Source organism: Ricinus communis, chromosome 8 (assembly GCF_019578655.1).
Source record: "Ricinus communis isolate WT05 ecotype wild-type chromosome 8, ASM1957865v1, whole genome shotgun sequence".
Lineage (NCBI taxonomy): Eukaryota > Viridiplantae > Streptophyta > Magnoliopsida > Malpighiales > Euphorbiaceae > Ricinus > Ricinus communis.
In genome coordinates, this window is record NC_063263.1 from 9,816,506 (window position 1) to 9,841,565 (window position 25,060).

General features: G+C 30.4%; 3 protein-coding genes across 6 annotated transcripts; all 3 read left to right on the plus strand.

The window, feature by feature from the left end:
- The first annotated feature begins 5,989 nt into the window (after positions 1–5,989).
- On the plus strand, positions 5,990–12,235 carry LOC8271349 (aromatic aminotransferase ISS1). 3 transcript variants are annotated; one of them, XM_048377877.1, is made up of 10 exons: positions 5,990–6,212; positions 7,133–7,210; positions 7,549–7,596; positions 8,177–8,305; positions 8,624–8,749; positions 8,925–9,081; positions 9,891–9,997; positions 10,218–10,276; positions 11,188–11,296; positions 11,459–12,235. In XM_048377877.1, exons 2-10 carry the CDS (start codon positions 7,148–7,150, stop codon positions 11,909–11,911), a joined length of 1,251 nt encoding a protein of 416 aa, XP_048233834.1. In that variant the 5' UTR covers positions 5,990–6,212; positions 7,133–7,147; the 3' UTR covers positions 11,912–12,235. The 3 variants fall into 3 exon arrangements, with proteins under 3 accessions (XP_048233834.1, XP_048233833.1, XP_002517536.1); XM_048377876.1 differs by lacking the exon at positions 5,990–6,212 and adding an exon at positions 6,230–7,032; XM_002517490.4 differs by lacking the exon at positions 5,990–6,212 and having other exon boundaries at positions 6,234–7,210; positions 8,624–8,683.
- Positions 12,236–15,330: 3,095 nt separating this feature from the next.
- Positions 15,331–19,674, plus strand: LOC8271350 (katanin p60 ATPase-containing subunit A1). The gene is made up of 7 exons (XM_002517491.4): positions 15,331–15,850; positions 16,617–17,103; positions 17,185–17,382; positions 17,588–17,832; positions 18,181–18,339; positions 18,429–18,516; positions 19,097–19,674. The coding sequence occupies exons 1-7, from the start codon at positions 15,738–15,740 to the stop codon at positions 19,376–19,378; spliced, it is 1,572 nt and encodes a 523-aa protein (XP_002517537.1). The 5' UTR covers positions 15,331–15,737; the 3' UTR covers positions 19,379–19,674.
- A 384-nt stretch (positions 19,675–20,058) lies between these two features.
- On the plus strand, positions 20,059–22,627 carry LOC8271351. Of its 2 annotated transcripts, none has more exons than XM_025157059.2 (6): positions 20,059–20,463; positions 20,646–20,792; positions 21,168–21,266; positions 21,365–21,487; positions 21,573–21,707; positions 22,279–22,627. In XM_025157059.2, the coding sequence occupies exons 1-6, from the start codon at positions 20,373–20,375 to the stop codon at positions 22,362–22,364; spliced, it is 681 nt and encodes a 226-aa protein (XP_025012827.1). In that variant the 5' UTR covers positions 20,059–20,372; the 3' UTR covers positions 22,365–22,627. The 2 variants fall into 2 exon arrangements, with proteins under 2 accessions (XP_025012827.1, XP_025012828.1); XM_025157060.2 differs by having other exon boundaries at positions 20,064–20,463; positions 21,573–21,647.
- Positions 22,628–25,060: the final 2,433 nt, after the last annotated feature.

Sequence of the window (25,060 nt, forward strand, 5' to 3'; positions counted from 1 at the left end):
TTCTTTTATATAAATACGGCTTTGATTGTTTTTAGTTTTTTTTTTTAATTGTTTGTTAGTAAAACAACAACTGAAAAATAAAACACCATATTTAAAAAATGATTGAAATTAAGATATTTCTGAAAAATTTCTATAATTTTTCTCTTTTAGTGTCTATCACTTCCATCCATCTAAACTTTAATTAAAGTTCAATTGATTAAATAAACAGTTTTCTTTCATTCAAAGATGAAAATTTGATACAGAAAACATTTATGGAATTCACAATCAAATTTGTAAAATCAGCTCTTATACAGGATTATTGTTTTCTTATACAAATATTTTATAAAAATAGGGATTTTCTAAAGTAAAGGTTTAGTGACTATTTAAAATCACAATCACACACTATACAACTCTTACCAATTTTAAGGCTGTTGAAACCAACTTATACAAAAGAGAAAAAGAAAAGCCTTTGGCCCGCAATCTGGTTTTCAGATTTGGCCCCCTCCGATGATGAGGTTCGTTAAACTCGAACACTTAGTAATTGATAGCAAAATAATTGAAAAAAAAAAAAAGAAGAATAGAATATAAGATTTAAGAGAGATTTCTGTTAGAATCTCTTTTGATGTTCTTGGAGATCGATATTTTAAATGTGAACTGCCAATTCCACTAGGATTCCAGAATTCATGATGCACCCATGCAAGGACTAGGATTATAAAATTCTTTCTTCTTTATTTGGCTAGTGTTAGATTGACATCCACTCAAAGAGATGGGACTTCAGACTGTCATGTTTATTCAAAAGGTTCAGTTTCCTACAAATTCTAATTTGATTGCTTAGAAATCAAAGCCACTAATGATATTTATTATTATATTACATTAAATATTCTTATACTATCATATAAAATAACAAATTATATAATATAATAATACATGTTTCATTACTTTCTATTATACACAGCTTAAGATTTTATGATTTGAAAGTTCTTATATTCCTTACGCGAAATATCAAAGCGAATAGAATATGTAAAAGATGCCATTCAATTATTTCTTAATCTAACAGTAGACTATGTCTAGAAAGTTAAAAGCATTCATTCCTTGTAAAGAAAGGTTTTCGTAGAAGAAAGAAAGCGAAGAATGAACCATCTAAAAGAATTGCTAATAGAATAAAGTTAAAAGCAATCTTACTATGAGGCCACTGTTATAACACGAAGAATAATGTACCTCTGAGTTTAACTTTATGACAAAAATTGGTAACTACTAAATATAAGTAATTACAATTTTCTAACCCAACAATGTGTAACAAATGTTAATTAGTACCCATTTAATTATTTTTACTCAATTGGTAAGACTATTTGTTGTTAAAAGAATTTAGAGGTTAATAAAACTACATCTTGACATAGTAGAAAGGGTGACTTATTTTTGTGTGTGGTAACTAGGTGAGGTGAAGGGCAACTAAAAACGAAGAGAAAGGTAAAAAGAAAAGGAAAGAAAAGGCTCATTAATAGAAGGGTAGGAGAAGTGTTGAAATAGCAAAATATTGTTCGTTTAGAAGGAAAGGAGCTAATGCAAAGTGATAGATAAAAGTCTATTTATTATTTTCTAATTTTTTAAAATTTTCTTCTCCTTTCCATTCCATTACTTAACTAGATTAATGGCGGCCACAAATGGGTTATTTTAACAATAATGAAATTACATTATTATAAATATAAATATAATAATTTTAAAATGATATTAAAATATTATCATCACTTTTGAATGTAATTATTTTTAATAAAAAAAAATTCTTAATTAAAAAAAAGTAAAAAAAAGTGTGAGATAAAATAGAAAGAGAGACAAAGAATGAATAAGAAAAAATATATCACCATTAAAAATAAAAGATCATATGTATCAAGATGTATGATGCAATAGATAAACCTAAATTTGCTTCGCCCACACTAGATTTTACATCAATGATGATATTTTTATATCTAATAAGATTAGATTGGAATAATTAAAACATATTAGACAATCAAAAGTAACTAATGGAAAAACAAACAACCTCACCAACATTAGAAGATCAATGATAAAAATTATAATCATGTTTGAAACTAAGAAATATAAAAGAAATCTAAGTGAAGAGAACACTCCAACAAAATTTAAAATTGTCTGACTATGAGTACATATCATATCCTCCTTATTAGATATTATTTCAATATACCCGAATTGAGAAATCGTACTTCCTTATATATCAAGAGTATATAGAGCAGCTAAAGTCTCATAAGTAACAAATCAAGCTATTGAAGTAAAAATCATTTTGGTGATTAAAAATAATTATTTAGATCAATTTCTATGTTAAGATAATATTATCTAGGAATTCTGCATATATAATTAGTGCTTAATTATGTAATTCCTTTGAAATATAATCAACAACTTTCTTAAAAACTAATTAAGATGTTGCTACAGAAAATTTTCTCTCGCCAAATTATACAAAGCTAATAATTAAGTAGCAGGAAATACTCAAATCTAACAACACAAACGTTTATAAAAAAAAAACAAGCATGAGTTTAATTGACATTGGAATAACAATTGAGTATGCACTTTTCTTTTCTTTTTTCTTATACTAATTATATGCCTATATCGATTCTTGATAAAAGTACTTTTCAAGTGAAGAGCCTCAAATATGTGTCTCTGGCATTGAAGCATCTTCTTTACCAGCTGCATTGTATTCATTTTCCTCCTTTAGGAAAGATAATGAAGAAGAAAAGTCTAGTACATTGTTTATAAGAGAAACAAAAAGTCTCAAAAGTAAGTTTCTTTCCATTGAAGAGCATTGTCCAGATTGTTAGAGAGTTGAGCGAGAGTGTAAGCATCAAAATCTGACCCTTTAATTAAAAACAAAGAGTCATATGTCATTTTAGCTTGATTTAATTATTTTATTAAGTTCTTAAAAAATATAAAATTTTTAAAATAAAAATTAAAATATTAACATATCTCTTCAAGTTCCAATCTTTTAGGAAAAGAGATAAAAAAAAAAAAAGTAAAAGACTAATCAAATAGGTAATAGTTGAAGAAATAATTCCATATCAACAAAATACAAAAAGAGGAACAAAGAAATAAAAGAAACTGGAAAAGGTAGTAAAAAAGTCAAATTTGATAACAAAAAGAAAAAGAGTAACATTAGTGATTTATGGAGAAAGAAAATTAACAATTATTATCAAATTCTTAAAATAATAATTTAATGGTACAGAAAGTGAGACTCTAACAATTTGGAGAATAGTATTAAAAACCGTATAAAATGCCAAATAGGAAAAAGAAAATATATGTTAAGATATTATTTTCATATATAGATGGATGTATTCTTTCACTTGTTAAAAAATCTGATTTGAGATATAATTATAATATTAATAAATAAATGAAAGCCAAAAATAGAGGGAAAGAAAGAGAAGAACATAGAACAACATATGCATATATTAGAACTCTGAAAGAAAATGAGAAGAAACTTAAACATTCAATACAAATTCGTCTTTATGAAGCTTATTTTTGAGTTACCAAACATCGCGTCAAAGAACAAAGAAAACTGAAATTTTATTTTTTCCTTGTTGCTTCTTCTTCTTCTTCAAGCAGTAAAATAAAGAGAACAAAAAAGAAAGGAACGATGGAGGAGCTTAGATGTTGAAAATAATCCTCTCAGTAAGTTTCATCAAAGACGTTTCAACTCTTATGATTTATTTATTTAGTTTTTTTTTTTAAATATCTGTATGGTGATGCATGTATTGATCTAAATCTAATTTCTTATTTAAGAAAAAAAACTGAAAGAACTCTTTTGAGATAATTGTTTTACTTTACATTCAAAGCTAATGCATGTGTTGATTTAAGTCTAATATCTTATTTAAAAAAAAAAGAAACTTAAAAGGCTTTTTTACTTTAGAAGATGAATATTCTACTTTACATTAAATGTTATATACAAATAGAAAGCATAAAAAAAAGAAAAAAAAGAAAAAAAATATTAAAATATAAAGAAATAGTTTATGTTTTTTTATATAAAAAAAATTTGAAGGGACTCTTTTTAAATGGTTGTTTTATTTTACATTAAAAGCTAATGTATATTTTGATATAAGTCTAATATCTGATTAAAAAAGAAAGAAACTGAAAGGGCTCTTTAGATGGATGTTTTATCTTATTTTAAATGTTAGATACAAATAGAAAGCATAAAAAATAATAATAATAATATTAAAACACAAAAGAATAACTCTAAACAATTGAGTGATTCCAATTCTTAGGCTAAAAGCATAAATTTATCTCTCAACGTAGGAGTCAATAGGCAATTAATTTAAACTTTAATCTTTTAGCCAATTTATTCAAAAATTGCTAAAGGTGGCTGATTTCTCCCAATTAAAATATTAAATTCATAATAAAACTCAATTTAGTTCTTGAATGATATCAACTGTATAAAAAATAAAATTTTATTAAATCAGAATAATATAAGTTAATTTTAATATCAAATAAAAATTAAATAAATAATATTTTATGAAAAACTTTACACTAAATAATATTACTAGAATTTTTATTATATAAATCATACTATTTAAAATAAAAACTATCATTAAAAACTAATAATTTAAGGTAAGAGTTCTTTTATAGTTATAACTCTCTATAGCATTCACCAAAAAACTCTCTATATCAGTTATAGAAATAAAAGAAAGACCGTATTCTTCTTTTTCATGTTTTTTTTTTTTATATTATAATTGTTTATGTTCAATTACATCTTACTAAATTTGTATTTTTTTCTTAATGTCTTTGGCTGCCATCAGTGAATATTGATGGTAGCCATCCTTTGTGTTTATTTGTTTCCTTTTCTTTCTTTATTATTTGTTTTTGTCTATTAAAAATAGATCCTTAGATATGTCTTGTTGTTAATGTTTAGCTTTTGTTTTTTTTGTTAAATCCTTATGTTTAGAGTTTATTTTTTTATGTTAATTTGGATAGGCATTTATGGAAGTGTTTTTAGTCTCATTATAAGTGTGGGACATTTTCAATCTTCTAACACAGAATTTAAAAAAAATATTTGTTGGTATGTTTTCTACAATCTGGCTCATTAAAAAATAAATAGATTGCGGTGTATTTATCAACCTTAGTCTTCATCAATAGGTTTAAGGAAATCTAATAAGTTATTATTTTTTTTTAATTTCTTGTAGTTATTACATGTAATGTGTATATATATATTTTGAAGATGTACAATTTAATTTTCATGAATGAATATTTATATTTTTTTTAAAAATAAAAATAATAATTGATGAACATTTATATTTCTATTAAAAAGATAAAAATAAAAACTACTATTAGATATGCTTTTATATTCTATTGAAACAAGAGATCAATGAAAAAAGAAATAAATAAGTTTAAATAAATTTCTAAATTTTTTAGGCGAGTCAAACATGTCTTTTTAGTCTTGAAACTTTTAATATTTTAATTCAGTTTATCATGAATGCAAAAATGATAATCAATTTTCTTTAAAAGTAAAAAAATTATTAAATTAAAATTAAAATTAAAATAATTAATTTTTATTAATGATTCATAATTTTATAACGTTATTATTAATAACTATCTTTTTATTAAATTAAATTTAAATTTAAAATTCATTTTCTTAATACTGAAAATGTAATTAAGTTAAACTAAAAAAACGTAAGATTTGAGTTAAAATAATTTTAAAAAGTTAAAAAGGTATTTAGGCTGTCTTCAAAATTTAGGTACCTATTTAACCAATATTTCAAGAAGAATACCTTATAATTTTCATATAAAATTATTAACAAAAGCTTTCTAATATTTTTGTCTTCACGCGCTCTCTCATTTGACATGGCTAGAAAGAAAGCATCTTTTATTGTTGCACAAAATCCTAGCAGTTTCAATGTCGTTTTGTTTGGCTCTGAAATCAAAACGACCGTTTTTCTTTTCTTTTCCCTAGAATGCCACCCACAAACGATAAAACCTTGCCACTTCTCTCCTCCACATAAATCCACCTTCTAAATTCTATCCATCCTTTGTTTTTTTTTTGGTTTGCTACTCAGCCTTTCCAACCTTTCTCCAAATTTTGTCTTATTTCCATCTTTTGTTTTTTCTTTACATTTCTCAGCTTTCCAACTCCCAGGAATTGGAATCCCAAAGAAAGATTGTATTCAATTTTTTTTTTAAATTCTTTTGTAAAAGGAATTTGCTCAATCTCTAGTACCTGAGATTGCTATACTTCAATATTTTAAAGGGTATTATTTTATATACTGAAGATTTGAATTTTCCAGGGAAACCTAAAAGGAAGTTTTGTTACGCAAAAACGTTGTAGATCCTCCGTTTTTGCCACTCTGTTTTTTAATATATAATATATATAATAATTAAATGGGAAAAAAGAGTGAAAATTTAAGCGCGATTAGAGAAGATTCTTAGTTTAATTATATTTAAAACCCATTTCTCAAATTCCTAGAAATAATCCGCTAATTGATTAATACTTCACGTTTTTGTAACTTCCCCATCTGGGTACCTTATAGTGTCTCTCTATTAGCTGAAAAAAGGAAAAGAAAGTTTTATTCATATAGTTGGTTGTTATTGTTGTTTTTCTTTTTTATGCCATAAAGAGAAAATCTTTTTGATTTTGGGTTCTGTACCTTTTCTCTTTGGGTTACAAGGGTTCTGTATTTTCATTGTTTATCTTTTAAGTATTTACTTTTTATGGTCAACTTTAGCAATGAAAAGAGACAAACGGCAAAGTAAAGAACTCAATTACACAGATTAAAAAACTAAAAAAAGACAAAATAAAGTTACAATTTGACTATAAAGTTTCTCTCTCTTTGAGTACTATACAAGAAGAAGGAGACGAAGATATAAGGCGTGCTAACTAAACTAATCTTATATTTGCTGAATTGGATTTGTACAAACTAGTAGTTTTTCTGGTGGAGTTGTTGAGACGTGCCTAACTCATCTTGGTGTACAATCTTAGAAAAGCGAAAAGCAATTGCTCTTTTTCATCTCTATATGCAATAAAGTTTTCAAATTTAAGGGTTGTCTTTAAAGGCCTTTGCTTTCTAGTGGGTGGGTCAAGGAGAATTGTGCTAGATTGGAGCTTATCTTTGGGATTTGTGAGAGATAGATTATTGTGTTAATATTTTCTTTTCTTTTCTTTTGTTTGAAGAAAAAAAAGAGTGAGATGGGTTCCTATGGAATGCTTGCCAAAAGGGCTTTGGAGACTGAGATGCCAGTCATGGTTCAGGTATTGATTTTTATAACTCCACTTTGGGTTTTTGGGTTTCTTTTTTTTGTTGTCAAATGCATATATATAGTCACATATTCATGCTGCATATGTTTTTATGTAGTTTATTGTCAAAATGTTTTAAAATCGTATCGATGCTTTTGACAAGACCGCTGGGGATTATTTATGTTGTTTGTGGTGCATTTGGGTTTCTTGGCATGGAATGAAATCGAGAGATAATGAATATGCATAAGCTATATGAATATCACAATGGTACATTTTGACTGGAGTATTTTCATGATTTATATATAAAAAAGTGGATGGCTTTGATGGTAAAACTATTTGTCTCTGATTTTCAGATACAGGAATTGATCAGAGGCGCGAAAAATGCCATATCTTTAGCCCAGGTTTGGTTTTTGACTTCTTTCCAATGCTGTGTTTATGCAAAGGTATTGAATGATGAGAACTGAGAAGTGGGAGGTGTTTGCTTTATTTTCCAATGCTTGATTGTTTTATTCTTTTGGTGTCTTGAGTATTGTGACCATGAGTATAAAAAACTGACAATAGTTCCTAAGGGCGTGTTTGGTGCAGATTTTGAAAGGGAATTTCTGAATTTCAGAAACGAGAAGGATTGTAGATAACCCAGAAAGTTTTTTTTGAGAATGTATCCACAATAATTATTATTCTATAATTGTGTTGAGAAAAGTGTGCTAAAAGAAACGTCATAACTTTCTTTTTTACATTCTCTTTCTTGGATTTGCTTAAAAAGAGAACTGATAATGGAGCTTAAGAGAAGTTCTTGTATGCTTAGAAATCTGCATAAACAATATACAAATGAGTATATGGTTTTGATATGAGTCTAACTCTGTTTGCCAACTGGAATATGGTAGTTTTACTTGGTCTTGATTTTTGTCCTCTGTTTTCTTTTGGCATGTAAAATCTTTTATGGGCTGATTGACTCTCATATTTCTCTGCCTATTACTATAGGGGGTTGTTCACTGGCTACCACCTAAAAAGGCATTAGAAAAGGTGAAAGAGCTTGTATGGGAGCCTCGAATTAGTCGTTACGGTGCTGATGAAGGTATTCCTGAGTTGAGGGAGGCATTAATGCTGAAGGTATATGATATTAAATACTTATCCAATTGATGCCTGCTTCTGATAATTGCTATTTAATGAGCTTTAACACTTGGAAACTTGACTGGCTGAGATAATTTCATAATTAGTTCATTGTTGGAGCTATTAGTTATACTACTGTTACACGTATCAAAGATGATATTTTGTCTACTTTATGAGCACTTCAAATTCAAATACGTTACCGACCATATCTCCCAGTCAAATTGTCTTCTTGATCTGGAAATAGTATTCCTGATCATATTCACTGCAACCAGAAAGTCATGTGCATTGTGTTTAACTAATTTTTTTTTTCTTTCCCAGTTGCGGAAGGAAAATAAATTGGTCAATTCTTCAGTTATGGTCACTGCAGGTGCAAATCAGGTGATGAACTATGCTTCTAGAATGTATGCTGCTCATTTGCATAGATGTTATAAGAGAAACCAACAGGTATTTAGTTTAAAGATGGCCTTAATACTTTGGATCCCTTAAGCAACAATCAGTAAGTTTCATAGAATTACATCACTGGCTTGTGTAAAATAATTATTGTTTCTTACATGTCCAAATGCCTTATTCTAATATGTCTGCCACACTCTAAATTTATATTTGCTTTGCTTAATCGCAGGCATTTGTGAATATTGTTCTGGCATTGTGTGATCCTGGGGATTCTGTTGTTATGTTTGCTCCATACTATTTCAATGCATACATGTCCTTCCAGATGACAGGTATCACTAATATTTTAGTGGGTCCTGGAAATCCGAAGACGCTTCATCCAGATGCAGGTGATCCTTGATAAACTATTCATAGATGCATTTGCACCTTGTCTTGTAGCAATATAAAGAACTTATCTGAAAGGTACGGCTGGATTTTTCAAGTCAGAATATGCCTGTCACTTGTTGGTAATGGTCCAATCCGGTTTCTTAGTCTCTGTTTTGATTGTGGGATAGAACTCTTTCCAATATCGAGTATTTATCTTAGAGGTCCATCAGTAATATACACAGTTATGCCACCGTACCATTTGGAATACAGTTATTGGCAATGTGGTCCCATCCATTGCACACTTTGCGAAGAAATCATAAAATTGGCCTCTGTTGACCAGAAACCAATGGTGTAAGGTGGAGTTTTGTGGATATTTGAGAAAGCTGAGTGTACTTGCATTGTGCCCACAATTTATTTTACTCGAGGAAAGAAACTTAAGCGGGCTTAACTACTAAAATTCTGGCAATGTTTGGCTAAATTTCCCCATTTCATACTTATTTAGATTGTTACAATGAAATAATGCAAGTCCTAGTCAACAGGTGTACGGTTGTTTCATTTATAATTTAACCACACATGCCTGAAGGTATTGGGATTTTGAATTTGAGGTCTTGGGTTCAAACCATTGGATGGGGTAGGGATGGTGATCTATGGGATAGATATGGGATACTCCTGTTGTTTAAGTCAACCACCATATAAAGAAGTTACAAAGTATGCATTCTTTGAACAAGAATATTGGAGGTTGATGTGCATTCAATAAAAGTTGTATAAGGTACAGTTTCTTCTGCAGCTATGTTTTTGCAGGACTAATAGTAAATGTTGCTCTGAGTTTCAGACTGGTTAGAAAGGACACTATCAGAAACTAGACCAATTCCAAAGGTGGTTACTGTTGTTAACCCTGGTAACCCATCCGGGACATATATACCTGAACCTCTTCTTAAGGTTTTTCTTCCTCGCTTCTCTTTTGCTTCCTTTTTGTTTGTGCATGTCGTCTGTCTGTCTATCTCTCTCTCTCTCTCTCTCTCTCTCTCTCTCTCTCTCTCTCTCACGCAGGCACACACATTTGACACACTAAAAGTCCTTGCATATGCATAACACATTTCAATATTCTTGCTTGTTTCCTTTTAAATAATCTAATAGGACTTTTCTTTGTCTTAAACAGAGGATTTCAGATCTATGCAGAAAAGCTGGATCCTGGCTTATTGTGGATAATACATACGAGTATGTCTTCTACCTGAATCATAGATGTATTTGATATAACAGTTGTTTTCATATGATATCTTACTGCTACATTTAGAGATATCTTAATGAATGTCAGGGGAGAGGAGAAGTTGAAGTTGTTGAAATCTCCTTGAGCTACAAAATTCTTTAGAAAAAGATCGACTGATATAAACAAGGCTGTTTGTTCATCTAGAAACTCTGTTCAAATTCTGCACTGCCATATTCTTTGAAATCTCTGATTACACTTTCTAAACAATTTCTTGGAAAGTGTTTGTTCATGTATTTTGCATTTGGGGTGATGAGTGATCAAGAGTAGAACATTGTGTTCGTTAATTAATTGAAGATACCTATGTAAAGAAAATGTGATATAGTACAACACTAGGTTCTCATAGCCAAAATACTTCGATTTAACCCAAAACTATAAGGGCCTTGGAAGCTGCATCCTAATAAAGAGGAAAAATTGATAACTCTTAAACAGCCATACAAATTATTGTTTACTTATTAAGTTTCCTACTACTAAAGAAACAAGATAATAGATGCAATGAGGTCCTTCACTCCAGCATGTTCTTGGGTTGTGATTAGGACTTGGTCTATATGCCTATTAGGAGCACATATAAATTGCATTGCATATGGCTGTGTGATATCCCTGAAAATGTTGAATTAGGTAAAAGAAAAGGAAGAAAACAGTTAATTCGCATAGTGTCATAGTCATCATATAGAAAGAGGGCCATTAAAAACCTCTGCGAAATTGATGACTTTGTCACTGAAGTGTGATTGCTTGGTGCAATATTCTGCTATCTTTTTAAAGGTCCTTGTCATCTGTAATTCTATTCACATAATGTACAATAATTGTTGCCTAGGTGAAGAAGCTTATGGTGTTAATTCATGGATGATAACTATTTTCTATGTAGGTATTTTATGTATGATGGTCTAAAACATTCCTGTATAGAAGGGGATCACATTGTCAACATATTCTCCTTCTCAAAAGCCTATGGAATGATGGGATGGCGAGTTGGATATGTAAGTACACTGCTTACTGCTCGGGGTGAAACGGGGGATAATTTTTATCTAAAATTAATACACATTTTAGAATGATATAATGGGTTGATAAGAATGTCACAGTTAATCTGCATGTTGCAGTTTAAATAGTATAATGTTTAATATTAGCCTGCATGCCTGCAGATAGCATATCCATCAGGCGTGGAGGGCTTTGCAACTCAACTCCTCAAAATTCAGGACAATATACCAATCTGTGCTTCGATACTTTCTCAGCACCTTGCCCTCTATTCCTTAGAAGTGGGACCTGAGTGGGTCACTGCACGAGTAAAAGATCTCGTCAAGAACAGAGAAATCCTTCTGGAAGCACTCTCTCCTTTAGGTGAAGATGCTGTGAGAGGTGGAGAAGGTGCAATTTACCTATGGGCAAAGCTTCCTGACAAGTACGTTGATGATTTTAAAGTTGTTCGCTGGCTTGCTACAAGGCATGGGGTGGTTGTGATTCCAGGAGGTGCTTCAGGATGCCCCGGACATGTCAGGATTTCATTTGGGGGCTTAATAGAGCCTGATTGCAGATCTGCTGCAGAGAGGCTGAAGAAAGGATTAGAAGAATTAGTGAGCAATGGAATGGTCGAGTAACTCTTTGTACAACCCATTTGGTTTTGGTGTTGGAAATAGGGAATCCATTCACCATTGTTAACTAATGGAATGGTCGAGTAACTCTTTGTACAACCCATTTGGTTTTGGTGTTGGAAATAGGAAATCCATTCACCATATTATAGTTAACAACTGGTGCATTTGAATAATTGGAGGGTATCCACCTGGTGAATTGTCCAGAAGTAGAATCAACATTGGGTTGATGCAAGGGCATTCGCCCTGTTAGTTGTATGAAGAAAAACAATAGTTCAGAAAATGTACATTTTTAAGCTATTTACTGCGAATATACGTTAACTACATGCACTATGGCTGGCTGTATATACAGGTTATAGGTGTATTTGGAGTAGAGGTGTCAAATTCACCAGCCTAATCTACTATCATTATTATACTGGTAATATATAGAAAATAAATGGGTTATAAAAGCGTAATAAGAAAATGATCATTGTCTATATGAATTGGGTTAGATTGAATATGGATATCCACTAATAAATCATCTCATTATGCTTTTGGATTATTTACAAATTTTTTTTTTAGGGTTTCAATAGCATCTTTATCTTCAAATTAAATGAATTTATAAAATACAATTTTTATTTGTAAAAATATCTTTTTTCGTTACAATACAAATAAATTTGAAAAAGAATAGTATTTTTTTAGAAAATTACATGACATGACATAATCATTTATTGAAAAATAAAAAACATATTTTTTTTGGTATTTTTTCTTATGCTATTTTCTTCTTTACTCATTTTTTAAATTTTAAAAATTACAATCCATATTATCAAATATAATTACATTTTTTTTTTCAGATAGTCTATATTTTTAGTTAATTAAAAAATACACTTAAGATTTTGAAGCTCTAAAATTGTCACGGTAATATGCTTTAACCACTATATTTGTCTTTGACGCTTTATTATTATTTATTTATTAAATTAAAATTGTAAATAAATATCTTTTCAAATTAAAACATCAAATTGTAAAACAATCGTGACACATATTTCCAAAAAAAAAAGATTGAATGAATCAACGAATGTTTGGACCATCATAGTTATTCCTTTTTATCACTTTCAAAATTCATTATTAAATTTTTATTATTTATTTATTCTTTTCAATAGAATCATTTTTCTTATTGATTAATAAATTTAGGGAGAGTTTAATTGATTAATAAGTGATCTTCATCCTTCAATCTAATTGCTTTTAAAACTGTGTTAATTTATAAATTTATATACATCATTATTCCAAAAAATATTATATATTATTAGCAATTAAATGCGTTTTTCTTATATAAAATATTTCTTAAATTTAAAATCTTATAGTTTTGAAATTAATTTTAGTATTAATAAGACAAAACTCATTGATGTTTGCCACTTCTTCTTTTTCTCTATTTTTCTACTTTTATTCTTACTAAGATTTCATTCTATTGTTGATAATTTTTTAATGAACGATCTTTTACTTCTTACATAACTTTTAATGAAAACATTGTAGTTATAGTAGCTTTTGAATCGAAAAAAATCGAAACAATCAAACCGATCGATATCGAACAGTAGTCACTCTGATTAATAGAAAGTAAATTATAAAAAATTTTAATAAATAAAATATATATAAAATTTAAATTTCACAACATTTACGTCCCTAAATAAGTCCCCTTAAAGCTCGTACACAAGGATGAAGAAATATACAATATTAAATTATCTCAATTATAATAATAAAAAATTATATGAGTAAAATATCAATTTATTAAAATATATAAAATCTTTATAAAATTCTTTTTCACTTTAGTGAATTTTTTTCCTACTTCATTAATATTTTCTCTCGTAATGAATAACGATAAAATTAGAGAAGAAGTAATTAATACTCCATTAGTTGCTTAAAATAACACTTAAATTAAAATGATTTTTTTAAAATAATATTTATTTTAGAATGGAGAAAGTAATATACTATAATTTATAGAGGAGATGAATAGCTAAATAGTTTAATTAAATTGATTAGAATTTAGTTTAATAATAAATAAAAAAATATAAAAGTAAAAGAGATTTGTTATATGAAGTTTTTTTTTAATGGAATTTATCATATTTATCTTTCATAGAAATAAACGGATATATCTTGACACATAATTATATCACAATAAAAAATAATTAAAAAAATATAAAAATTAAGAAAAGATAAAAAAAAAATTATCATCAAAAATTTCTTCTAGGTCCTGTTTACTTTCTTTTTGATAAATTTAATGCAGTAACAAAAAAAATATTAAATTGATAATACAATAAAAAAACTACAAAAAAAACTTCACCAGAGAAATAGTGATACTAATAAAATTGAGAGAAAAAAAGAAAAAAGAATTATGACTATTAAATTTATTTATAATAATTATAATAATAGAATTAAAATAATTTATCAAATTTGAGTATTAATAATAATAAAAAAATTAAGATCCATAATAGTAATATATTTAAAATAATTTTTTATTAAAAATAATTAAATTAACACTAACTGGATAAATGGGTGGGCGAGAGTTTATATGGGTTATATAAGTTTGGATATCCATATAAACTTTTAATGTTTCATGTATATATAAATGAATTATTTAAGACCTATACTTTTTATATTCAATCCACACTCACCCATATCCATCCATTTGCCACCTCTAATTTGGAGACTCTGCAATTTCATATTTTAGCCTCTTAATTTACTCCTCAGATAGTAAAATTTGCTTATACCCCCATTTGGAAATTCTCAAAGCTTTAGAAAATAGTAATTTCACCTTTTTATTTATTTTGTGTTCTCTTTCAATTTCATATTAAATTTTCGACAACCACAGAACTTACCTATATAATTTATTTATTTATATATATAAAATATAATATTAAAGATTTTAAATTTTTTCTTCAATAATTTAAATTAGTAAAAAAACATATAAAAGCAATAAATTAGTTAAACTAATATTTATTGATTATTTATAATTCAACAATATTATAATAAAATTCTAGCAAAACTCTAATTATTTTTTTTCTTTTTGAAATTTTCTTAGTTCTTTATGATATATTACCCTCTAATATCAGATGAATGAGTGACATATATAAAAATAATTAACATTTAAAATTCGTGGGACTTATTAATTTGAGGTTTTTCACCATTTCTGTTGAGCATTTCAAAAACTAAAATAAGAAGAAAAGTCACAACCATCAGCAGCAGTATGGTTGAGTTTTAAGTTAACGTTACATTTTCAAGTTAAAATTCAAACATGAGAATGGGTAACAGAAAAAGATAAAGAAAAGAAGAAAGTGTAAAGGTGAAAAAGGAAAAGAAAGGCAAAAAGAAAAACAATGAAATTGTGTTAAGAAAATGGTAGATCAAACTCAAACCTAACAAAACAAACAACATACAATGTCATGTGAGCAACCAATTTAGGCCCCACCCCAGTTCTTCTAACGGCCAACCAAACCCTCTCCTTTACAAATATATATACATATTAACACTGCAAATCAAAAACCCATTTATATGGAGGGCCCAAAACACTACTACTATACACTTCACTGGGAAAAAGAAGAACAAACACAGTCTAAACATCTGTTGCCCTCGCTAATTAATTCCACATCTTTACTCTCGAGTCTTTTGCCCGTCACTCAATTGTTGAAACGTCGCCGTCGGAAGCTTCACTGCCTCCCCGATACGTTAGCTTAGCTACGGAGACGGGACCAGTCTATTCATTCTTTTTTCTTTTTGTTTTTTGTTTTCTGGGGAGAGGCAGAGAGAGAGATATGAAACCCTAGATTCCGAAATTTGAGAAGGGGGGATTCCAAATCAAAGAAAAATGTCACTATCAGGATTACAAGATCACTTGAAATTAGCAAGAGAGTACGCTCTTGAAGGTCTTTACGATACTTCTATTATCTTCTTCGATGGCGCCATTGCTCAAATCAACAAGTAATTTCCTTTCTTTCTATTTGCATTAATAAATTTTGAGCTATTTATTGCACTGAAAGATTTATTAATTTAGTGTTGGATTTATTATTATTATTTTTAATCTAAATTTACATATAGGAGGGAGCTTAATTTTGTACTTGTACTATAATTTAAGTGTTTGTGTTCTGTACAGTGTGGCTCCATGTGTGATTTCCTCCACTCATTATCGCTAGAGATTTGGTTAGTTTATAGTTGGCATCTATTGTGTATGTCTGTTCATTAGGTTTTTGTCGATTTCTTTTTCTTTGCAATTTGTTGGTTTCAAATGCATGAATAGGCCACATTTGGTACCCTTTGTAATTGGGAATGGAGGTTTCCAAATTTTTATTTTTGGTACAGAAAGAATCCAACTTGCTTTTAAATGATACTTTTATACTTAAATGATTGAGGTTTAGTGTAATTAACATATATTTTTATGTATAATTTCCTTGAATATGGCCAAATTTCACTTAGTTATCTCAAAAAAGAAACTTCGGCATATGGTTCCTTGGACTTAGATATCCATTTGCATCTCCATTTCCATTTCCATTTCCAAGGAAGTCACAGTAGTTCTTGATAATTATTTTTGACAATGACATAATGAAAGAGATGATATTTTAATGACATTGGAGTTATGGTTCTTAGATGCTTTCATGGTATCTTATAATAAATTCGAGCATGAGTTTCTTACTCACTAGTTTCTTTAATCCATCTTGATAAAGGTTGCCATTATTATATCATTTTTTAGGCACCTAAACACACTTGATGACCCTTTAATTCGCACAAAATGGATGAATGTAAAGAAAGCCATATCAGAGGAGACAGAAGTTGTAAAGCAATTAGATGCAGAGAGAAGGGCATTTAAGGAAACTCCTACAGGGAGACGTGCTGCGTCGCCACCCATAAATGCTAAATCATCCTTTGTTTTCCAACCATTAGATGAGTACCCTACTTCATCTGGTGCTCCTATGGATGATCCTGATGTGTGGAGGCCCCCAAGCCGTGATACTTCAAGTAGGAGACCTTCTGCTAGAGCAGGTCAAGTAGGCATGAGGAAATCACCACAGGAAGGGAGTTGGGGCAGTCGAGGTGGCGGTGGTGCTACTAGAGCAGGTACAACTGGCCGTGTTCCAAAGACTGGCGGTGGTTCAAGTAGGGTGAATTCAGGTGTTCGAGCATCAACTAATGGAAAGAAAGGCACTGGTGCTGGAAAATCTGGAAAAGGAGATTCAGCTGTAAGTTAATTTCTATTATTATTTTGACATCTATGTGTGCCTTTGTAATATGAACTTATTTTGCAAATGAATTTTTGTTAGAATGGTGATGGTGAAGATGGGAAGTCAAAGAAGGGACAATATGAAGGACCTGATCCTGACTTGGCTGCTATGCTTGAACGAGATGTCTTGGAAACTACTCCTGGAGTTAGATGGGACGATGTTGCAGGACTTAGTGAGGCAAAAAGGCTTCTAGAAGAAGCAGTTGTCCTTCCATTATGGATGCCTGAATATTTCCAGGTATACTGGAATGGTTAAAGTTGATTATTATAGTTCACATTTCTCATCTTGTGGGAGTACTTAGTTTTTTATTTTATTTTTTTTAAATTAAGTCTCTTAATCGTTGCTTTTCCACGGCCTTTGGAGTTGAATAAGATGCTGCGTTATTATTTTGTCATTTTCACATCTTTGAATTGGCAAAGATCATTAATGTTTTTCTTGGCAGGGAATTAGGAGACCATGGAAAGGTGTCCTTATGTTTGGACCTCCTGGTACTGGGAAGACGCTGCTTGCTAAAGCTGTTGCTACTGAGTGTGGAACAACATTTTTTAATGTTTCCTCTGCTACATTGGCTTCAAAATGGCGTGGCGAGAGTGAGCGCATGGTCCGGTGTTTGTTTGATCTTGCACGAGCTTATGCGCCAAGTACAATATTCATTGATGAGATTGATTCTCTGTGCAATGCCAGAGGGTAAGCTTTTGTACTTTACAGTATATAGAGGTTTGGAACCTTCTAGTTCTATCCACAGCTGTTTGCCAGGGAAAATATTTCATTCATGTGTTTGATCCAAACATTTTATAGTATCTTAGAATTTCATCTTTGCACTAAAATTCATTTGTAATGTTTTATGCAATATGCAAGAAATTGCTTGCTAATTCAGTTTGGGTGTAATGATGCTTTAAATGAATTCCCTAGCAAATTCTTTTATTCATTCCTTATCTCATGCGCGCATAAATTCCAAAGTGTGAAGTTTCTTGCTTTCCGTTGAAATGTGAACTGATTGTGCTTAATTTCTTTTTCCATGATTGAAAACCTCAGGGCTTCAGGAGAACATGAATCATCTAGAAGGGTCAAGTCTGAACTTCTGGTTCAGGTAGACGGAGTAAACAACACGTCCACAAATGAAGATGGCAGTCGAAAAATAGTGATGGTGTTGGCAGCTACCAACTTCCCATGGGACATAGATGAAGCGCTGAGGTTTTTCATGCTGTTTTTGTTGAGCACGATGCTGTTATTTGGCATGTTATAATGTGTACTTTACATAATTTGATACTGATGCAATGCAGGAGGAGATTGGAAAAGCGTATCTATATTCCACTTCCCAATTTTGAAAGTCGTAAGGAGCTTATTAGGATCAATTTGAAAACTGTCGAGGTAAATTCAATCAGGCTAATATCTGCTACTTATGTTGATGGTACTTCATTAAAATTATTGGTTAATTTCGCGTTCTACAAGTTAAGGAAATTTATGGCTTCCCACTTTTGCTGAGTTCTGTTTCTGCTTTGCCTTCCATTAGTTTTTGATCTAATACTTGGCCTCCTTGTGGTGTGCTTTCTTGCCATCTTTCTGGAGATTATGTCAAGACTCATGCTTAGTATTATGTTTGTCATTTCTAAATCCGAAGATTATAGCTAGGTGGACAAATTAATAGACTATTATAAGTTTTCATGTCATTTAGAAATTTTTCATGGAGACGTTTATCTCCAAACTAGGTAGCTCAGTGGTGGCACAACAATGTAGAAAAAGAGTATTGAGTGGCGACTGATGCAAGTATGAGTTTACCTTTAGATGTACAGTTTTGTTGCAATTACTTCTGACCAATTTTTCTTTTGTTACAAATATTTTTGTAATGATATAGTCTCAAAGATGTATTTTGCTCTGAAGCAACCGCATAAATTATTTTTGTCTACTTTACTTATGTGGACTTATGTATTAAAAACATGCTGTTATATAGGTGGCTGCTGATGTGAATATTGATGAAGTGGCTCGTCGGACAGAGGGGTATAGTGGAGATGATCTTACAAATGTTTGTCGGGATGCTTCCTTAAATGGCATGAGGCGCAAGATCGCTGGAAAGACAAGGGATGAGATAAAAAACATGCCTAAAGATGAGATTTCTAAGGATCCTGTTGCAATGTGTGATTTTGAAGAGGCCTTGCAGAAGGTCCAGCGAAGCGTTTCCCAAGCTGATATTGAGAAGCATGAGAAGTGGTTCCAAGATTTTGGATCTGCATAAATATTGACCTGGCGTTGTGTTTGTATTTTCAGTGGTGATTTGATTGATTGATTGTAATCCAATGCTTTGGAAAGGTCCCCATTTGTTGTGTTTTTGTTTTGTTTGATTGTATCTTTACCCTCTCTCATGCAATGTTATTCGATTTATTTAACAAAACCTTGTAACTTCTTATTAGATTACTGTATGTTATTTGAGTCAAAGACGAATCACGCCAAATAGCCCCAGAGAATGCATATTATATTTCTTGTGTAATGGAAGGTAATGAGAAAAGAAAAATATGAATCTTTGTTTCCTCAGTGGAGATGTTGCCTACTTTGTCATTATGCCAAATGTTACACTAAATATTTAGTAGTTACATATTCTCTGATTGTGAGCCATCTACAGGCTTGCCTGCAGAGGCGATGGGCACAATGAGTTCAGCTTGAAAAATATGTTCCCTCAAGTTGTTATGAAAATTCAAACATTGTCTCCTAATGCGACTTGTTCCTTTGCATCTTTTTCCAGTTACCAGTCTTTGTGTTACTTTCTAGAAGGTTTTATTTATTTATTTTTTTATATCCCACAATATTGTTTTTTATTATTTACATAGTAGTCTTAATTGAACCCGTGTGGAACGTGAAGAGGAAATGTGACAAATAGAACGGGTCATTTAGGCAATTGAATCAAAGAAAGCAGCCTGCGATATTCTCAAACTTTTACAATATTGGTCTCTTCCCATTACCTGTTCTTTTTCTAGTAGAATCAATATGTAAGAAAAGTTGATGTCCAACTCCATATATCTATCCCTTTCCTCCATTGCACGTCTCGCCCCATCAAATATATACCTACATATTTATCACTTGCACTTGTTAAAAAATAACAGAAGTTGTTAACTATTTTTTGGGGGGGGTCTATTTTTATGTGAGTTTTCATCACTATCTCATTGGACCCTTCCTTCTTCCAAGTGCTTTATTAACTGTCATTACCTACCTTTTGTCTCCTTAGCCATAAATCCATGGAGAGATACACTTTGAACTTCACTCTCTTTTCTTTACATATTCTTCTCTTCACCCTCTTCTTGTGCAGTCCAACAGCAAGTTCACAAGGTTAGTTCTTGCATAGATCGGATTAACTTTAATCTTCTGTTATTGCAGATAATCAAGTGAATTTTGTGTCTCATTATATTGATAAATTTTTTGGGTTCTGGATTTTTGGTATTGAGATGTCGGTTATTATAGAATATGTGGTTTGATTGTTGTAATTATGTATATATATTGGGTATTTACAGATGGTATATGTGCATCGATTTTCTGTGGGCAAGGAACATGTAAGAATATTAATGCTTCATTTTTGGATTTTGAATGTGAGTGCAATTCTGGTTGGAAGAAGATACAGATTGGTCCTTTGACCTTTCCCTCTTGTTTACTTCCCAATTGTAAGTTCCTCTTTCTTCTTTCCTTCTGTTTCACCCGAACAGGTGCATTTTGTTTTGTAACTCTAGTGTACATATGATAATATAATAAATTCTGATCTCAAGAAATCGATACTTTTAACATCTTGTCTACACGCTATTTGATTGATTGATTTTTTTTTTTCATCAGTAGAATAAATAAATTCTGTTATGTTTTATATTTTTCGGAGGTGCCTAATTTTTTGACCTATCATGAGACTAGTTCCCATACTAACTACAAATTAGTTCTCAGTCCACATGGTATAAACCACCCAAATTTGACTTTCTTCTAGGTCCTTTGATGCATAGGAAAGAGCAATGATATTTGCTGTACTTGTATATTCATGTACATACATGCAGGCACAACTGATTTACAATGTGGTAATGGATCTCCACCACCACCTCCACCGCCTCCTCCTTCCACTGCTCTTCCTCCGCCACAACTAAATTTGACAAACCGTAAGTCTCTCTACCATCCGCATATTTCCCCATTGGCTCTGTGCATGTTTTGTTAAGATAGGCATGCCTACCTCCTAATGAGTTTCAAATTCTTACAGCCTGCAACTTAATTTGGTGTGCCGATGGAACCTGCATGCCTAATGGAACAGGACATATATGCCGGTGCAATCAAGGCTCAGCAAATTTAATAAATGATACAAAATTACCCTGTTTTCAAGAATGTAAGACACTCCCAGCTATAAAACCAAGTATAGATACTTAAATTCAAGCAATTTTATTATTTTGACCAATTTGTTTTTCTACCAGGCTACTTAGGAACCGATTGCGATGGTCTTGGCTTACTTCCACCAGGCCCATCGGAACCACCGTCTCCTAATTCAGGTTCGAATAATGGATCACAACCACCACCACCACCGAGTACTTCTGACTCGGCTGGAAATGGTATATTATTTGCTCACTTTAACATGAAAACAATGATTAGCCTCTAACATAGATAACTAACAATGTGCCTTTTGCATTCTAAATTCTCGACTCTTTTTCATACTAAAACATAAAACAAGAGTCACATGGTTATTTATTTCATTTCGGGGACATGGTTGAAGATGCCAAATAAACCTAAAGAGTGGTCATAGTTATATTCTCATGCATACATTAGGAGATTGCATGAAAGAGTAGACGTACATGCAACCATTCATTGATAACACAATTTGAGAACCTCATGGGCTCATAGAGTGATGACTTGACAACACTCACCATTTGATAGACATTCTAATATGAACATGGCTCAAGGTGTCATCATGTCTCATGACAGCTATCCCTCTTCAGGATTTTGCGCAGTACAAGAAAAAACGATCATGACTGATTTATGCACTTTGAGGAACACCATGCATGTGAAATCTTCAAGCACATTCCACATTTGTGCTACACCCTTATCATGTTCCAAGTGCAATTTTTCCTTGTTGATCTACAGTATTATGTTTCAACTTACTTAACAATTTTGACTGATTTATAGGCCCATCAAAAGTGTTACTTTCTTGGAGGAATCTTGGTGCACTAGCCATGATATTGCTAGCAGCAACTTCCACAACACTGGTTTAGAGACATTTACGGGTCGAATACACAGTTTCAGTTTCACCCATGGACGATTACTCAAAGAGACTCTAGCATCTGAGCTTTTAAAATTGGAACATCAACACAGAAGTAATCAAGACAGTTCGCTACTTTCCCATTTAAAATAGAGAAGTATACAATAATTTCACCTTTTCTTTTTGTCACAGATCGTGTATACGCAGCTTGTTGAGATTGACATTACACATGTATTATTAGTAAATACTAGTAAGTACCAAAAGGATTCTCATTAATCATTGCTCTTCTTTGAAATTTTATTTTAAAGTAGCAAAAGTTGCAGGCTAATTGCCTTAAATTTTTATTTGTTCATTTAGGTTTTAAATCAAGTACCTTCCTTCTTTAGCAAAAATTATATGGGAAATAAAATGACGCACAAGTACTTATATTGTATGTGGCTGAATTTTTGGTACTTATAATCCAATAAAAGATTTAATTTAATACTTTTGTTTATTATTCATGAGATCCAATGGATGGTGGGTTATACAGTTGAGAGAGTAGTCATATCTTTATATTCACTAATGAATAAGAGTACTGCTAAATTAAGTCGAGTCAATTTTTGACTAGTTTGAACTTGGCTCGTTTATTATTTAGTCGATTTCACTATTTTTTTTATCTATCATAAGTTTAAGTTTAAATGAGTTTGACAATTATAAATTAAAATTAAACTATATTTTATACTTTTACTTTAGTATAAAAATTAAGGAGGTATTTCTATAATTATTATAAGTAAGAAAAACATGTAATTTTTTATTAGAAAATCAAACTTTTAATTTATGAACTAGTTCACAAGTCTATAAAAAAAAATTATTTACGAGCCTAACAAGCCAATTTTTTCTCAGTCTAAGTGCAACTCGTTTATTAAATAAATTTTACTCAATGAACTTAAATAAATTTTATCTTATGCCGGGTCTGGGTGGCAGTTTTGGACGCACATCCAAGTATCTTCAGCGATTATGATACTGTAAGATTTTTCAATCTAATCGAGAATACATTAACTAGTTATAGAGACTAATACAGAAAAAGGGAGTCGTCACCTGAGTAAGTCACTATGACACTTTTACTTCTTATCTGACATAACTAGATTTCTTAATAAACCATCGTCACATTCAGAAATGAATTCGAAAACCAACTTCCTTAATTGTGTATTCCTACCTTTAATTTTACTAGTTAATAGTCTTCCTATAAATACAACGTAATATTTCCTGTACATAAATAATATAATATGTTAGGTCCACCTAATTCTAGCTCATTTTATTAAGCTTGACCTAATCCTCACTTTATTGATTAACTTGCCAAAATTCAATTTTTAAAGTCCTAAGTCTATATGAGTTATTTTTTAGTTAACAATCAAACAAGCAAGTATTTATCCACTATTTACATATTATAAATAAATAAAAAAGGCAAGAAAAATAAAAAATTACATTCTTAAGAATAAAGAAAGCAAAAAAAACTAATAATAAATGAATAAATAGGAGAAACTAGCAAAATTTGATCGTTGGACGAAGATTTGAATAAAACTATCAAAATCGGGCGACTTAAGGACGAACAATCGAATGACTGTATCATAGAGCCAATCGGCTCTACGTACAGCCGATTAGCTCTAGGATATAGCTCTAGGATAGGTACTAGGCCGATTCGAACAAGCAATAGTACTAAAACTCCCAATAACCAATGTATATGCATAAAAATACAAAATAACGGTTACTATATATGTGAAAAGCAATAAAACAAATAAATAAACTAACTTATAGGTCAAAAAAACATTAATAGATTTTAAATAGATAAATAATTAACTCATAAGCATATTCAAATAAACATTCAACTAAATATAACAACTTTATCTAAAATATTAAGAAATTGACAGTTTAAAGTAGGGCTGATCACGAGACTCGAATATCCCGAACCATACTGAAAAACTGAACTGAAAGTATCCAGAACTGAATATATCTGTAAAACCATTTGACTTTCTCCAAACTGGACCGTACCAAAAGGTTTTTTTTGGTACGGTTCTGGATCTCATTAGTTCTTCACACCGAGAATCATACCGAACCGTCCGTATAGTCCTGAACCGAAGAACCAAAACTAGAACTGATTTAAAATTTTATATACTTATATATATATATGATTATTTTTGTAATAGATAAGTTCAAATCTTAAACTCAAACTTAAAATCAAGTATAAAATAAATACAAATCTAATAATTCTATTCTAATAAAATTTAAGCTTATTGGCTCAAATATAAAATAGAAGCACTAAGTTTTATATTTTATTATAATATTAATTATTCACTAAATTTATTTCGATCTTTTAGCAAAGTTACAAGTCCACGTTGTTATCATTCATTTAATTAAAAATATAGAACCTAATTTTTTAAAATCTTAATAATAAGAAATTATTCTAATATCAAACAAATTAATTTATTAACTTATGATGATATAATGCTAATATGATATTAATCATGTTTATAAAATAATTCTTATTAAATGTGTCTTAATAAAATAACACTATATTGCATTGGAGGGGACATATGAAATGCATTTATCAGTTGGACAATAAAATATTATAAATATTCAACTTGGTAGATTGAGACTATTAAGTATACTTTTATGTAATATATAATTCTTTTATTAGCTTGGTGGATTAAAAATAAACTTCTCTATTATATA